This window comes from Heteronotia binoei, chromosome 3 (assembly GCF_032191835.1).
Source record: "Heteronotia binoei isolate CCM8104 ecotype False Entrance Well chromosome 3, APGP_CSIRO_Hbin_v1, whole genome shotgun sequence".
Lineage (NCBI taxonomy): Eukaryota > Metazoa > Chordata > Lepidosauria > Squamata > Gekkonidae > Heteronotia > Heteronotia binoei.
The window spans coordinates 155,713,874-155,729,868 of record NC_083225.1 but is presented as its reverse complement, the minus strand read 5'-3'; the positions used below and the strand labels follow the sequence as shown (position 1 = coordinate 155,729,868).

Genomic DNA, 15,995 nt, shown 5'->3' with positions numbered 1-15,995 from the left:
CGAGGATTTTGAAAATGCATCTCTGTTTGAAATCCTGGAGGGTTGCTGTCAGTCAGAATACGAAGCTAACTGGATCACATGATCTCAAGCAGCTTCATAGGTTGGAGATAGCTGGGGCAAAAAGGAAGGAGGCTTAGCATCAAAGCTGAAGCAAGGCCAGTAGAAGGAGTTGCATTAGATCGGTGGTTTAGAGCAGGGGTCCCCAACTGCTGGGTTGTGGACCGGTACCAGACCGTGGCCTGTTAGCAACCGGGTCGTGAGTTGTATAATTATTTCATTATATATTACAGTGTAGTAGTAGTAATAATAATAATTTATAATAATAATTATTAATAATAATAAAATTTAAAACATTGTATTTATATCCTGCTCCCCACTCTGAATCTCAGAGTGGCTCATAATCTCCTTTACCTTCCTCCCCCACAACAGACACCCCTGTGCGGGTGGGTGGGACTGAGAGAGCTTTCAAGGACAACTCTGTGAGAGCTATGGCTGACCGAAGGCCATTCCAGCAGGTGCAAGTGGAGGAGTGGGGAATCAAACCCGGTTCTCCCAGATAAGAGTCTGCACACTTAACCACCATACCAAACAAATAGAAATAAAGTGCACAATTGTATCATCCAGAAACAATCGTCCGTCCCCTCCCCCCACAGCCTGTGGAAAAATTGTTTTCCACAAAACTGGCCCCTGGTGCCAAAAAGGTTGGGGACTGCTGGTTTTGAGGCACCCCCATATTTTTTGTGCAGCCACTGAGACTAATGAAGAAGGGCATCACTGTTCATTCTAGCCCCATGGAGCCTGAGTGGCAGGTGGGGACTTCTGGCGGCCTGACTGAAAGTAAAGACAGTAAAGAAAGTTAAAAAATGCAGCTGGGAGGATGAGAGAAGGACAGCCAGCTGAGTGGACTTAAAACTGGCCCAGGAACATGGTGTGAGGGGTAGGGGGATGGGCAAGGAGGACATGGCAGGGAACATTTGCAACGATGGAGAAGCCATTGCTGGGAACAAGAGCAGGAAGGAGCCAGCTCACTGGTATGATGGCTGCTTACCAGGAGGCGGCAGGGCTTCAGAGACCTGGAGGCAAAGGACTGTGGAATACAAGGGAGGATGGGTGCCCTGCCCTCTTGGAAGAGGGAGGGAGCAGTGTAGCTTAAAGGTATCACAGCTGAGCAGACTCTTTGGGACCACTCTAGATGGACTCCATGAACATCAGGCACAGTCATTTCATTAGACTGGAGGTGGGGCTCAAGGACTTTAGGTATTAAGGCAGGCTGTGGGGTTGATAATCATGTGAGTGCCAGTTTGCTGGAGACTGTGAAGGGGAAGACCGATTTGTGTATAGTGTTTGTAAAGGCAAGATTGCAGTCTTACAGGGAGGATTATGGGAGGGTGACACCAGCAGGAAGCTGCAGAGGGGATCCCCTAGTCTGAGGCCACATGTAACACCACAAAGGGAAACTTTATTCCCAGAGACAAGATCTAACACTATATTTGTTAAATGTTTACACGTAAACTCAGTTTTGATTTTAAATTGACCATTTGCTGTCTTCGTCTGCACCTGCTGTCCTAGTAACAATATATAATTATTATTGACTCATTTTAAAACACAAGCAGTGCATGACTTGACATCAATTTTTGTTTGTTGGTATTTGGTTTTATAAAGCCAGCTTTTTAGTAAGCAGGGCATGTGACACCTTTTTTCAGGATGACTTTTATTCATTTCCTACTTGGCCCCTGACGAATGCTGGTCAGGACATGTTCTGAATGCCTTGGAGAATTCATGTTTCTACTCTCATTTTCAAGCATTACCAGCTTTTGAAATGGGCAGCTAGGTTGAAAGTGTGGTCACAAGTTCTTAAAAAGAGAATGTTGTCATTGTTTTCATTAGAATGACTTGCAGAAGAATAAACAATATAGAGTTAAGGTGTATGAGAGGTTTACGTATAATAGGCCATTCTGCTTTTATTGTTTTTTAAATGCAAGTTACATCATGTATTATAATGAAAAGAAAGATTCTATCTTCCTATATTTTAAAATTCTTGTGCAAATGGAATGCTAATGTTTAAGTCAAACGTAGTGTTGATCACAGGACTGAGAGATTTCCCTTCCCACATTCAGTTGTTAATACAGAATACTTTTTTAGTGGAATGAATTTATATCTCTGCTAATCTTAAGAGCTATTAATGCCAAGTATTCTATCTGAAGGGTCAAATCCTGTATCTCTTGGATACCTGACTTTGCCTAAGCCAGTTGACAAAGAGTGAGCAAGCCCTTAGAAGTCTAAGTCAGGGGTGTCAAACATGCAGCCTGGGGGCCGAATCAGGTCCCGAGAGGATCCTATCAGGCCCCTGAGCAACTGTCTCTTATCTGCTTCCTTCTCCCTCTCTCTTGCTTTCTTCTGCATCTCAAGCTTGCTTTGAAAGGCTTTCTCAATTGCACAGGAGCTACAGAGTAAAACCTCAATTTTCTCCATTGGTTGAGGCTCCTTTCCCTCCTGGTCCCCTGGGGAGGGAGGGAAAGAGTCAGAGTGCCCAGTTCCCTGGATCCCATGGGAGAAATACAAAGAAAGCACCTTTAAGACCAACAAGTGCTAATGTTTTAAGCATTTTTTTTATTTTAAGTTTAAAAAACAAATCTTTAGTTGTGTTTGTCTGTGTCCTTTTAAAAGTTTATATCTCTGCTACCTAATCTTAAATTGGTACTATGGCCCAGGCCAACATGGCCTGGCCTGACAAGGTCTCATTTATGTCAGATCCAGCCCTCATAACAAATGAGTTCGACACCCCTTGTCTAAGTGGTCAATACCCTGTCCCCACAAGGAACACCTTTGTACAGAAGTAGTCATCAACACCTGTGGGCAGGGCACATTTGCTTGCCCATCTCCATTCACAGTTCAGCTCCCATAGAGGCCCTCGAGACACACCTGGCAGTGTTCATTCTTATCCAGAGAATTTTGAGTTGATTTGTGTGGCTGACTTTCTGGGTCTGGACTGAGGCCTGAGTCCTTTAAAAATGATTGATCTAGTTAAGACACGTCTATCCTACCTCATTTAATCACCCCACAGGTCCTGTTGCTTCTGTTGCTGCGTCTGGATACAATTGCTGTGAGGTGGGAAGGATCCCGTAAATATGTTTGATGAGGACAGAATCTTGGCACAAGGCTTTCCTAGCCTGACTGGCATGCCATGAATCAGTTCCACCTCTTTTGTTGCTGTTGTTGTCGTTTGTTGCAGGCTGGAGATGCCAAGTTTAATAGAGCAAAACTGCTGAATGTTGGCTACTTGGAAACCCTGAAAAAGGAGAACTGGGATTGCTTCATATTCCATGACGTGGATCTGGTACCAGAGAACGACTATAACATCTACATGTGCGGCAATCAGCCAAAGCACCTGGTAGTGGGCAGGAACAGCACAGGGTACAGGTAGGTGAGGCAAGGGTGATGGAAAGCTTTGGCATCTTTTGAAGCAGAGTCAGTTCACATGCAGCTTCGACAGATATAAACTGTTGAGGTTTACATCATGCTCTCTTGTTCTTCCTTCTGTTTCACTGATATCTACTTATTTTCATCACACTTTGGTGCTAAAGCCAGTTCTTGAAATTGAAGCCGGATATGGAAATTCTATATAGAAGTTCCTCGAGTAGAGAACTTTAAGCCAAGACAGATCCAGGGGTGGTGGCGGAGCACTTGGGCAAATCCTTGCCTTCCCTCTGGTCTTTCACTGGCATGTGGAGGCTGGAGGGAGGGGCACTCTGAGCTGAAGCAGGTTCCAATTAAAACGTGTAAATAATAATTATTTTAATCTAGCCATACAGCATTCTTTCAGAGAGTATTTTCTATAATGGGACTCTGGTGTTCAAAGAGAATGTACCTAATTTCTGATAAGACTAGGAGTGTGGTGGTCCTGGATAAATTTCCCAGTTTTCTGAACTTGCAGTCAAGCAGATTTTGCCTCACATTGTTTTGTGAGCCAGTTTGGTGTAGTGGTTAAGTGTGTGGACTCTTATCTGGGAGAACTGGGTTTGATTCCCCACTCCTCCACTTGCAGCTGCTGGAATGGCCTTGGGTCAGCCATAGCTCTGGCAGAGATTGTCCTTGAAAGGGCAGCTGCTGTGAGAGTCCTCTCAGTCCCACCTACCTCAAAGGGTGTCTGTTGTGGGGGAGGAAGATAAAGGAGATTGTGAGCCACTCTGAGACTCTGAGATTCGGAGTGGAGGGTGGGATATAAATCCAATATCACCATCTTCTTCTTCCTCTCCCCCCCAATTAAATTGACGTACTGAGTTCTCAGATGCCTTGCGCTGAATCTCACCACTGATCTAGAAAGGCCAGTATGTCTATTCAGATTGGCAACATCTCTGTCTTTCATGTCACCTCCTGTCAGATCCTTTCATCTGGAGGTGCTGGGGTTTAGGGCTGGGACCTTCTGTCTGCCAAGCATATAGTCTGGCACTGAGCCATGGACCACACACCCTTTTGTGTACTCTTTTATTGGCACTTCTGCCCAATAAGTCAAAAACCTCAGCAAAGCTCCATGATGCAATTGTGCAACCACAGGAGCACAAGACTGTAACTCCTCCTGCTCTTTTCTCTTCATCCTTTCCGAGTGGCTTGCACAACTGTGCCGTTGCAGTGAGAGCTGCCTTTTTTTAATCTCTCTGTGCAATTGTCCCAATACAAAATGTGATATATGCTTGTTACATCTTTTCTATCAAGAGGAGTGCACTGGCCAAGGTTGAACTGCTTGTTATCTTGTCTATATTTTAAGTGTGTGGTGTTTTTTTTCATTGGTTTAATAAAAATCTCTCACTCGTACCTTTCTCAGCTGATTTGATACTTTTGGACTTCTGGGGTATTTCAGAGATCCCATCAATTTGGAGAGAATTAATAGCAATCCTATGTTCCACAGCAAAATTTGTAATAGTACGATTGTGGGAAAATATTAATTTACCTGCAGTTACTGAATGGTTTAAAAAGTCGCTGAATTTTGTATGATGGCTAAAATAGCATCTAATATTCATGAATCTGAAACAGTTTCCAACACATCTAACTCTGACTCAGTTTGGTTTCTCTTTATTACTTACATTTCTGATCTGAGTAACCCCTCATGGTTATCTAATTTAGCAAAGACAATAATTCTTAGTTCTATTTTTCTCTTTCTTTATAGTATGTATAGAGAGCAACTTTTAGTCCTTTTTTTTCCTAAGGACTAATAATAATTGGTAATTTTATAATCTTCCAAAACAATGGTTTTTTTAGAAAAACATATTATCTGTACTTCAATAATATGTCTGTGCATTAACCTCCAACCAACAGTTATATATTAATTACCCAGCAGTTGCTATTGTTACATTATTATATTACCAAATAAATAAAAATATTTTTAAAAAAATCTCTCAGCCATCCAGGCTGTGTTCCATGGGCACTGACATGGTTTGTTTAACTGAAAAGCTGTGACTCAGCGGGGGAGAGACTATTTTTTGTTTGCAGAAAGATCCAGGTTCAATCGCTGGCATCTCCAGTGTATAAAAAAGGATGCTGGACAGAAAGTGTGAAGAAAAGACTTTTCTCTGCCTGAAATCCTGGAGAACTGCTGCCAGTTAGAGTAGAGGGGACAGAGGCAAGCTAGATGAACTTCATGCATGATGCCAAACAACGTCTAACCTTATCCTGAATATAACCTTATATTTTATTTGAGCCCAGTGGTACCTTTAAGACTAACAAGTGTAAGCTCTTGTGGGCACTCACATATTTTCAGATATCTGCCCACCCGAATCTTATCATTTGTTGATCAGCGTAGCCATCCTTGCCCTTTATATCCCCAGCACCTTTGAGGAATAAAGACTTTTGACTAAGGTTTATGAGCCTTTAGCTCATAATGAGCAGATTGGAGATATCTCTTATTTGTGCAGCACATGTTTGCTCTTTTAATTTATTAGAAGCTTTGAAGCCAGAGATAAGATAATTCCAAGAACATTCATGCCAAGGCTTCCAAGGAGATCATCCCACGGCCAGTTTGGGGCCAATTTAGAGCCCCCTACCCCATACTTACTTAATCTGAGCTGGCTGAGTCTCCTGTGGAAGAGAGCAGAAGACAGCAGGGAACATGTGGATGATGCAACCAGATGATTCTGAAAATGTCCCTTCTGAATCTCTCTATGAAGAGGGCTGAAAGGCCCTTGTATACTAGGAGCCCAGGAACACATGGATTCAGCTGGTGGGCTCCTTCAGACTGAAACTGTTCATTATGCTACTTGTTGCCTGCCACTGCTCTGAAGAGCAAGCCCTTGAACTGTGTTCCCATTTAGAAATCTAAGGGTGCTTCTAGGTGGAGGTTTCCTTGTTGTTGACCTGGAAGCCAAAATTGGCTGTTCCAACCTTCTGTAAGGAAAGAAGGTTTCTTTGCTTGTTTGTTGCAAGCCTGGATTGTAATTTGCCCCAGTGGGCGAACTTTGACCAGTAAGGAACATAAAGAATCATTACTTGACCAACATAAATGGAAATGATTTATTAACCAAAAGCACAACCCAGCAAATGCAATAGCACCAAAACAATACAAAGGTAAAAAAAGATATGAAAGCATGAATAGTAGAAAAACGTGCAAACTTCCACTGTATTTCAGGTGGCAAAGCAATTAAAAACACCATAGATGAAATATATAAATGAAAACTTTTCAAAAAGAAAGGATATAGGCCAATAATAAAAGATTTAAGGACCAATTATAATTGATTATGTAACAAGAAACTATGTAATAACCTACGTTCCCAGTAACCTGCATCCGCTCTAGTTAAAAGCTAACACCTGTGTGTTACCCTGCATCTTTAAAGCACTTCGCATAGCTTTCTTGAGTTTTTAGTTGGAATCCTTAAAAAAATCAAGAAGATACAGATCAACAGATCACTATAAAATAGTGAAAAGAAAAGATGGGAAGAAGCAAAGCATGAAGGCCCTACAAGCAGCATAGGAAGTGTGTGTGTGGCAGAGGGGAGAACTGGATTTGGTTTAGGGGAAAGTTTTAGAACTTCAGAAAAGAAAGTCTGGTCCTAATGTGTTCTGACTTAGCCTCTCATTTAGTTCTTCATTAGTCAGAGGCAGCGATCTTAGGAGAAATGCCATTCTTCTCCCTTCCCCATCTACTTACTCAAATGTATTATCCAAATCTTTTTGGGGTTCAACACAGCTTCTTTCAAGAAAGCTCCCTTAATCATCTTTTACTTTCATCAAAGGAACCCTTTCAGTTATCTATCCCATCTCTGTCAGTACTTGAACACACACTTGTTGGCTTCTGTAAGCAACTTTGTGGCTATTTAGGATTATGTATGGTCAAAATGTGTCTTCTCTTTAAGCACAATGTTGAATTATTGTCTTTCCTGGCCTTTGCCACGTCTCTGAGCTCCTGAGGTGACATAGTTAGGCTGGCTCCCCTTAAGAAAGATTCTTTTTTTGTCCTAGACCAAACTCACGGTTCTTCAGAGCAATCAGATTGAACTTCTTTGGAGTTCAAGGATCAAGTGTAGGGAGCATATTAATACCTGTCATGGCTTTAAACAGCTTTGTTTTGGGAGGCATGTGCTTGGTTGTGGGACAACCTAAAGACACAGTCTTGTAAATTAAAAGATCAGGAAAGTAGCTTTTTGTGCTGGAGTTTAGCAATAGCACATATGGCCAGGGAGGGGTTCTCTGATGTGCTTCTTGCACAAAGTGATATCTTTGAATTCCTAGAGCTGGTGCCAATTGGATCTTCCTGGTAAAACTAGTCTCTCAAGAGGCCCTTGGAAGCAGGTTCATACAAGGTCCCCCCCCCCCACTCTTGAAGGTATGTGGGTTTGGAGTTCAATCCAATAATGTATTTCTGATATAAATAATGGGTATTCTGGTTTTTTGTCATTAAAAAAACATTCTTTTCTCCCCCCCCCCCCCATGTGTTCCCAGGTTGCGTTACCAAGGATACTTTGGAGGTGTGACTGCTCTAACAAGGGAACAGTTTTCCAAAGTGAATGGCTTCTCTAATAACTACTGGGGTTGGGGAGGAGAAGATGATGACCTTCGGCTCAGGTAATTAGATGCTTTTGGGGGAGTGGGTGGCTTTTTCTATAATGACTCAAAGGTGGTTTAAGATGAATGGTGAAGAAGAAGCAGTTTAGGCTATTTGAAGATGACAAGGTGTGGGATTTGACAAGTTGCCTAATGAAAGGCATCAGACTCCCGTTATAAAAAGTACAGACTATAAAAAGGAACATTAGTCTTGCGGCAGTTCATTTGACCCTAGAACTAGTAAGCAGAAACTTTTCATTCTTTATCAAATGTCAAATAAACTGTTTAAAGAATTTTTATTCTTTGCACCTAGATCTTTTTCCCTTAGAGATATTCCTATTAATACTGCCTTTTCTTAGCACTTTTGTAATACTTGTCGTATCTAGCAATATATTGGCATAATAGAGGCAGGTGGAGCTCTCTTTGATATCAGAAGGCAGATCAGTATTTAAATTTGTACCAGTTATGCCCTTGAGTATCTTGTGAGTTGGTGAGCATGCAGCCACCAAAGAAATATTGGCGAGGAGGAGATGGGAGGAAGTCTATAATTGGCAGGGCATTCAAAATGGTACAGGTAAGTAAAAGGGGACATGCACATGAAAAATATTATTTCAATTCTGTATCGGAACAAGTATGGTTTTAATAAAATATTGGGAACAGTTGCTGTTCCAGAAATATTGGAACAATATTCCTGATATTTTATTAAAACTAATTCTGACTCTCCCATGTGGAATTAAGGGGGAAAGGGGAGAGAGACAGCTAAACTGCTATTTTTTCCCAGTGGGCAGAAGGACCTGATCCCCTTCCCACCCCCGTTAAAATAATAGCCATTTAAAGTTTACAGGCGCATGTGCTGCTAATCACCTGGGAAGCAGCAGTCCTTCTTCTTTTGCTGTTCCTGCCTCGCTCAGCCTCCCTCAGTAGGATTCCTTATTCCAGTATTGTTAGGAGTCCAAGTGGCAACACTGGAATTGGGAGTTGTGTTGGGAAAGCAGGAGCAGTATCTCGTGTTGCTGATCCAAAACCTGAAATATTGGTCATTTTATTGGCTCAGTAGTATCTGCCTCCATGCCTGTAGTTAGACACCCTCCTGAAGCTCATCCATCCCGTGTGCTTTCTAGGTTAAGAAGCACAATGTACCAGCCCTTTGGCTTACTAGCCTTGAGTGCCAGTAAAATCATGGCTGTCCATCAGAACATAAAGCAATGTGACCTGGAGGCTGTGGTGACAGTTGTGTGCTCCTCACAGGTTAGCTATAGTATCTGTAATTTAGATACTTTAATAAGGAATTGCACTCACCATGTGTTTTTATAATGTCTGTTGTTTTATCTGGCAAATATTTTTAGCCTTATGTACATCGCCCAGAACATGGATCGGGCAATTCACTACTGCTGTTGTTTTTATTGTTTCTGGAAAGGCTCGTAAAATGAGTATCATAAGAAGTTCTTTCTATAAATTAATGGGTCAGGTAGACTGCACTTAGCACAAGGCTGTGCTCTTGGGAGGAAACTGTGTAAGGGCTCGATAGTGCAGCTGTTTTGGTTCCCAGGATGTCTGAGTGCTAACTTCTGAAGCAGATAATTTGCACATCTTCATAAACTTTGAATCAGGGGAATGGTAAATGCATAATTAGTGTTCCATCCCTCTTCACTAGATATTTTTAGTTGACATTCTATCAAATTTAATATTAAAATACTAGGACCTGTGTAATGTGAGTACTGTAATCTAGTTTCTTCAAGTCAGATTTCTGGATTGCCTGCTGTTCTTCTTCCATTCAGGAAACTGGCTGGCCACATGAGCTGGCAATTTAGTTGGCACTGTACCGTTTCCTTACAGGAACTATTTATTGTACCCCTAGAGAGTTTGTCCGTTCTGTTTGCCCTCCTCCCTGAAAATCAACACAGCTGCAAGAACACAAATAGTGCAAACTTGATGAAACCCACAGATAGGAGCATTGTGGGGTTTTTTGCCTGGCTGCAAGCAAGGGGCATGTTAGAGACAGCCTGTTTTATTGTCTGGTGATGAATTGATGACATCAGGGTGCCATGACATTTGCTCAACTGTCCCTTTAAATTGAATTTGTGGCTGTTTGCTTAACGAGTCTGGTGCTGCAGGAATGTGGCAAATGGATCATACCAGTCTGCAGTATTCTTTCCCCAAAAGTTAACCTTGATGGCTTTTTAACCCTTCGCTTGTTTCTGTAGCTAGAACTTTTCCAGGTAATAAATACTTTGATTTCTTCTTATTCAGGTATTACAATAGCTATTCCGCTATTACAATCTTGTCCAGCTAAGGAGCTGTTTTAAAAGTTTGAGACAGTCTGATATTTTTGGAGAGTCTATTTAGATTTCTGGTGTCTGTTTTACTGACGTCTTTACATTTGCAAACAAAGGTAGTATCGATTCACACAAGCATATGCTGATTTCCAGCAGCAGCCATTGGAGGTCTGTCACAGACTTCACTCAGAGAAAGATCCTCAGTGCCGCATTTTTCAATGCATCCAGAAGAGGGTAGCAGTTTCCATTGACAATCTGGCAGAGGAAGTCACTGGCTTTTCATTTCACCTTTTTGTCTCTGTTAGGCAAATTGCCCTTCACTTAACATCTTCTAATTGTAAAGAGCCTTAAGGTACAGATAACAATGCAGGGATTGCACTCTTTTCACAGTTCTAATCAGAATGATGCCTCAGGCTGCCCTCTAACAACTCTCTGCCAGGAAAACTTGTGTGTGGGTGACCTTAGACCAGTCAGTCTGTCCTGCCTCACAGTGTGGTTGTTATGAGGATAAGATGAAGAAGGGAGAGCCATGCTGTTAACTGCTTTGGGTCCCCAGTGAGGAGAAAAGAAAAAGAACATGCCATCAAGTTGCAACCCCAGGCAGAGGTGGTTTGCCATAGCCTTCCTCTGCATAGCTACCCCCGTCTTCCTTATATTCACTGTGGCCAACCCCATTCACTTTGAAGCTCTGGCAAGCTGGGCTATTGGGGCTGCTGCTCTGGAGGAAAGCAGGATCTAAATTAATATTTTATTCCTGAGTGGTAACTGTTTTAGTATATTGCAGGGAAATGATGGCAGCAGGAAAAAAAGGAAGACCCAACATGAGGTGGATTGACTCAATAAAAAAACCCCATGGCCCTCAATCTGCATGACCTAAGCAAGGCTATTAGCAATATTATTTTTTGATGACTTTAACTCAGAAAACAAGAAGATATAGGATTTATATCCTACCCCTCACTTGGAGTCTCAGAGCGGCTTACAATCTCCTTTCCTTTCCATCCCCACAACAGACACCCTGTGAGGTAGGTAGGGCTGAGAGTTCTGAGAGAACTGCTCTTGAGAAAACAGCTCTGAGAGAACTTGTGACTGACTCACAGCAGCAGCACATGTGGAGGAGTGAGGAATCAAACCTGGTTCTCCCAGATTAGAGTCCACACTCGTAACCACTACACCAAACTGGCTCTCTTTATAGGGTCATGTTGGAAACAACTTGAAGGCACTTAATGCCCTGAAGATGAAACAGGAGTCTCTTGTCACCTTGAAGAAAACAAGTTTGCATCCTGTCAAAAGCTTTTGTGGACTAGGGGTGCTTTTGTATTGAGAGTCTGCATCTAGCAGATGCAGGGGGGTCTAGTCCACAAAAACTGATGCTAGAACACAAATGTGTTAGTCATTAAGCTGGCATAACTTCTGTCACTGATCTTTCTGCAGCTCTGGGTATCCTTTGGCATATTTTCTAGAGGTGTATTTGGGCTAGACTGGCTGCGTTGTACTTTGCAACAACATGCCTCTGGAGCCTTTTTCAGTCATTCAGACTTTGGGGCTGCTACACAGAATACATGGAGAGGACGCCATGCATGATTCTCTCAATATGTGGTCACCATTTTGTACAAATAGGGCAGCATGTGTGTTTTTCTGGGTTTGTTAAGTGCAGATGTGTATTCTGTAAAAATCTGCATTTCCGACTGTGTATGCCAAAGCTGGAAAATATGCATGTTGCCCTGTCCACACAGAATGATGACTGCATGTATCCAGAGGATTGTGTGTAGCATGCTTTCTTGGAAGCTGAAAGAAGAGTGCCAAGATTACTATGATAGGAAAGGATTGTAGTATCATTTCTCTAGTCTGAGTATTTTTGATAACGACAAGGTATTCATGGAATCCCTATTGCATCCATTAGACGTTACATCTGATATGCAGTTTGGGAAAGGAATCCTTTAGATGATTTCAGTCACCTCCTAAGAGTGGAAATACCACATTGGGATGAGTGAAATCTCTGGAACATTTTGAACAAAAGAGGGGCTACTTAGCTATGACTTGGTAAGGGCTCTGTTGCCATACCTTTGTCATATTTTCCCTTTTTTGACAGCTCAGGGTTCATGCTTGAGAAAATGTGTACCAGTCGTTATCCCCTCACCCCATGAACTATGCACTATGGGATCATTAATTTGCCCCCCTGTTTTGTTAAGTTTTCTGGAGCCTTTCCTTCCTCAAGTTGATCTCGTTAGCATTTGGACTCCTTTGTAGAGGCCATGGGCTTCACGGAGAATATTTCTCTATCAGAAAGAGAGTCTTTCTCTTCCTACCTAAATCTCCCTGGGGAAATTCAGAATGGCCCTTGTCCATTTTGGAAGGGAATTGTAACACATCTCTAGTAAAAAGGGAAGGGACCTGTAGAAACTTGGAAATCACTGCTTCCTAAAAGCGCAGTGTGCATTTCCTTGAACTGTTCAGCAAGCTAGTTGCTGTCAATGGGAAAGTGTACCCTTGTCCAGAAACTATGGGTCTGTTAGTTTGATCTAGGTTGTGGACCAAGGAAAATAGACAAACAAGGAATGTGTTATATGGTAGTTGCATTAAGGAATTACTTGTTCTATTGCCTTGTCGTTCCCCCCCTTCCCCCACCCCGCACAGTGCTGTTAGCCCAAAGGGATATTCTGTGACCAAAACTTAAGAATGTGATAATTGTTTTGAGAGCTGTAGGTTATTAACCACTGTTCACATCTTCCTGGTTTAGTTTATAAAATTCTGTTTTTCACATCTCTGGCTTTTGCATGTCTAAGCAGACCTTTCCTCCCTCTCCCAAAGGAATCACTGAAGGGAAAGGTGAATGAGGTACCGACTGGTGCCCAGGAAGGGTACTCCTTCCCATTCAAGCACATCCCACTTCTGTGAAACTTCCCCTAACTAAATTTGTGTATTCACAATTAAAGTGGGTTTAAAGGGATAGATTTTTAATAGTGTATGCCTTTGCATGAACTAAGTATGGCTGTGATTTGTACTCAGCTGTAAATATGGAGCCGGGAATGTTGCTAGTTCCAAATTGACTTTATGTACAGAGTGATTTCATACACATCAGGAAATGTAGTTAGAAGGAACTGGAGTGGCATTGGTCAGTCCTATTCACATAACTTGCCTTTTTGTCGATGTGATGGTGGCATAGCCAGGTTGGCAGTGCTTAATGAATCAACAGGCACAAAAATATGAAGGAGGAAGAGATTAGATTTATACTCCGCCCTTCATTTGGAGTCTCGGAGTGGCTCACAATCTCCTTTCCCTTCTCCTCCCCACAACAGATACCCTGTGAGGTAGGTGGAGTGGAGAGAGCTCTAACAGAAACTGCTCTTGAGCAGAACATCTCTGAGAGAACTTTTGACTGACTCAGGGTCACATCAGCAGGTGCATTAGGAGTGGGGAATCAAACCTGGTTCTCCTAGATAAGAGTCTGCACATTTAACCACTACACCAGGCCATTAAAGGCCATTAAAGGATACTGTGAAAGTTCATATCACATGTTCAAAAGCAGAAGTAGCAGCAGAAAGCCTATGTACAAAAATGCTGTGTGTTCTACTCCTTGCTCATCCATCATCAGAAGATAATAGTAGGCTGTGCACTTGTTGCTGTGGAAGCGAATGTGCATTGGAGTCCTTATCATTTTACTGAATATTAACTTTGACACTATCTCATGGTTCAGTTCCTACTTCACAAGGTTTTTCCTCCCCCCCTTCCATTATTTCTGTGGCATGCTTATAGCTCCTGCTCACTCACTGCTACTTTGTTTTCAGGGTTGAAATGCAGAAGTGGAAAGTGATCCGACCATCCCCTCATGTAGCCAAGTACACCATGATCTTCCATACAAGAGACAGAGGCAATGAGGCCAATGGACAGAGGTGGGTTAGGACAACGCATGGTCTTGTCAGGCTGTTGGTCTCTTGATCACATATTGTCTAATCCGATAGGCAATAAAGCACTATAGGATCATGGGTCTTCAGGGTCTTAAGTGTTCTATAGCCTCTCTGTTCAAAATCTTCAATTAGAAATACCAGAGATTTAACCTGAGACCTTCCTCTATGTGCAAAGCATGTGCTTCACCACCAAACTCTAACTCCTGCCCTTCTTTTAATTAATTATAAATATGTGGAAGGGAGATTTGGAAGACTGTGCAGTCAAAGAAAAGCATGGCCAATCACCACGTATCAGCAGATTTTAAACTGTGTAAGACCTAAACCTGGTATGAAAGCATATACAGGTGTACTCACAAAAGGAGTCAGTTGCCTTTCAAGTTGCAGTTTAATGCACATTCTGAATTTGTTTCCTCTGCTTTCATAGCTCAAACAATTTCTCAGTCTTCCTTTTTTCTCTCCCCCCCCCCCCTTCCAATTTGTTCAGGATGAATCTCTTGCGTCAGGTATCTCGAGTATGGAAAACAGATGGTCTAAATTCCTGTTCTTATAAGCTGCTCTCAGTGGAATACAATCCTTTGTACACAAACATCACTGTGGATTTTGGCATGCCAGTCAAGACCGCGTAACAGTTTCTTTTACAACAATGAATGTGGTGGGAATGGAAAAGAATTTCCAAGTCAACAGAGCTGCAGCATTTTTTAAGGTTTCCTCGTCAGAGGTTTCCCAACAGGAACTGCTGTACCAAGGTACAATAATGTCCTCATCCTGGGTAGTTTTGCAGTAAATTGTCTTGGACAGCACTGTTGATTAAGGTTGCCTTGGGAGAATGTCCACATGGAGCTGCCTTTTTCTTCCAGGACAACATATTGCCCCTTCCCCCCAGAGGGAATATTGGTTAAGCTGAGACTGAGTTTCTACCTTTTAAAAAAGTTGGAACTGGAATATAGATACAACACAGTGCCATCTTTCAATGATGCAAAAACAAAGGGCTTTTTCACCCACAGCACAACCTTTTTCTAAAACAGGTAAACCATAACAAACTGGGTTTTCTGCAGCCAGTTGAACAAGAACTCATCATCACTGAGTGGAAGGTCCATGATGCTGTCTTGTAACAGCCACTGTAAGAGTATGGGATATTTTAACTTTCTCAAATAAAATATAGTATCTTTACAGTCTGTTATACTTTCCAGTTACTTGTCAACTAATAGGGTCTCAGATAAGCCCATTGAATTCTGCAGCTAATTTCTCCTAACAGTATCTAAGTGGGGATTTCATGTTTATATAAGATCATTGGGAACTGTGCAAATACTCATGAAATATCCATATGAGAAGTGATGTTATGTGAGGGTGAAATTGGGGAGTCAGTGAATATCTCCACTGGGAGAGTCAGTGGGGAGAGTCAGTGAATATCTCCACTGGGGAGATATTGGGGAGTATTGGGGAGTCAGTGAATATCTCCACTGACTTGAACCTTGGAACATCTGCATGCAAAGCAGATGTTCTACCACTGAGTCACAGCTCAGCACTTAGTGTTAAAAGTGTCCCCTGTTTTGTTGTGGAGAATGAAGCAGAGAATTTTCTGGGGGAAATGAACATACTGTTGTTTTTACATCAGGAATATAGTTAATAGAAAAGTGTTCTTAATGTAGATGTTCAAACTGAAACGTTCTTATGCATTTCAAGGTATCTGATTGGGAGCCACTTCCAGTGCAAGCCCAATGACACAGACTAGAGTTAACTCCAGCATCAGAACTACACTTTTCACATATTAATAAGAGAAAAG

General features: G+C 42.1%; 1 protein-coding gene across 3 annotated transcripts in view; it reads left to right on the top strand.

The window, feature by feature from the left end:
* Positions 1-15,387, top strand: part of B4GALT4 (beta-1,4-galactosyltransferase 4) — a 38,638-nt gene extending 23,251 nt beyond the window's left edge. For all 3 annotated transcript variants that reach the window (XM_060234669.1, XM_060234670.1, XM_060234671.1), the window contains exons 5-8: positions 3,233-3,420; positions 7,930-8,052; positions 14,093-14,197; positions 14,697-15,387. In XM_060234669.1, coding sequence (XP_060090652.1) covers positions 3,233-3,420; positions 7,930-8,052; positions 14,093-14,197; positions 14,697-14,838 — 558 coding nt within the window. In that variant the 3' untranslated portion in view covers positions 14,839-15,387. The remainder of the gene's footprint in view (positions 1-3,232; positions 3,421-7,929; positions 8,053-14,092; positions 14,198-14,696) is intronic.
* Positions 15,388-15,995: the final 608 nt, after the last annotated feature.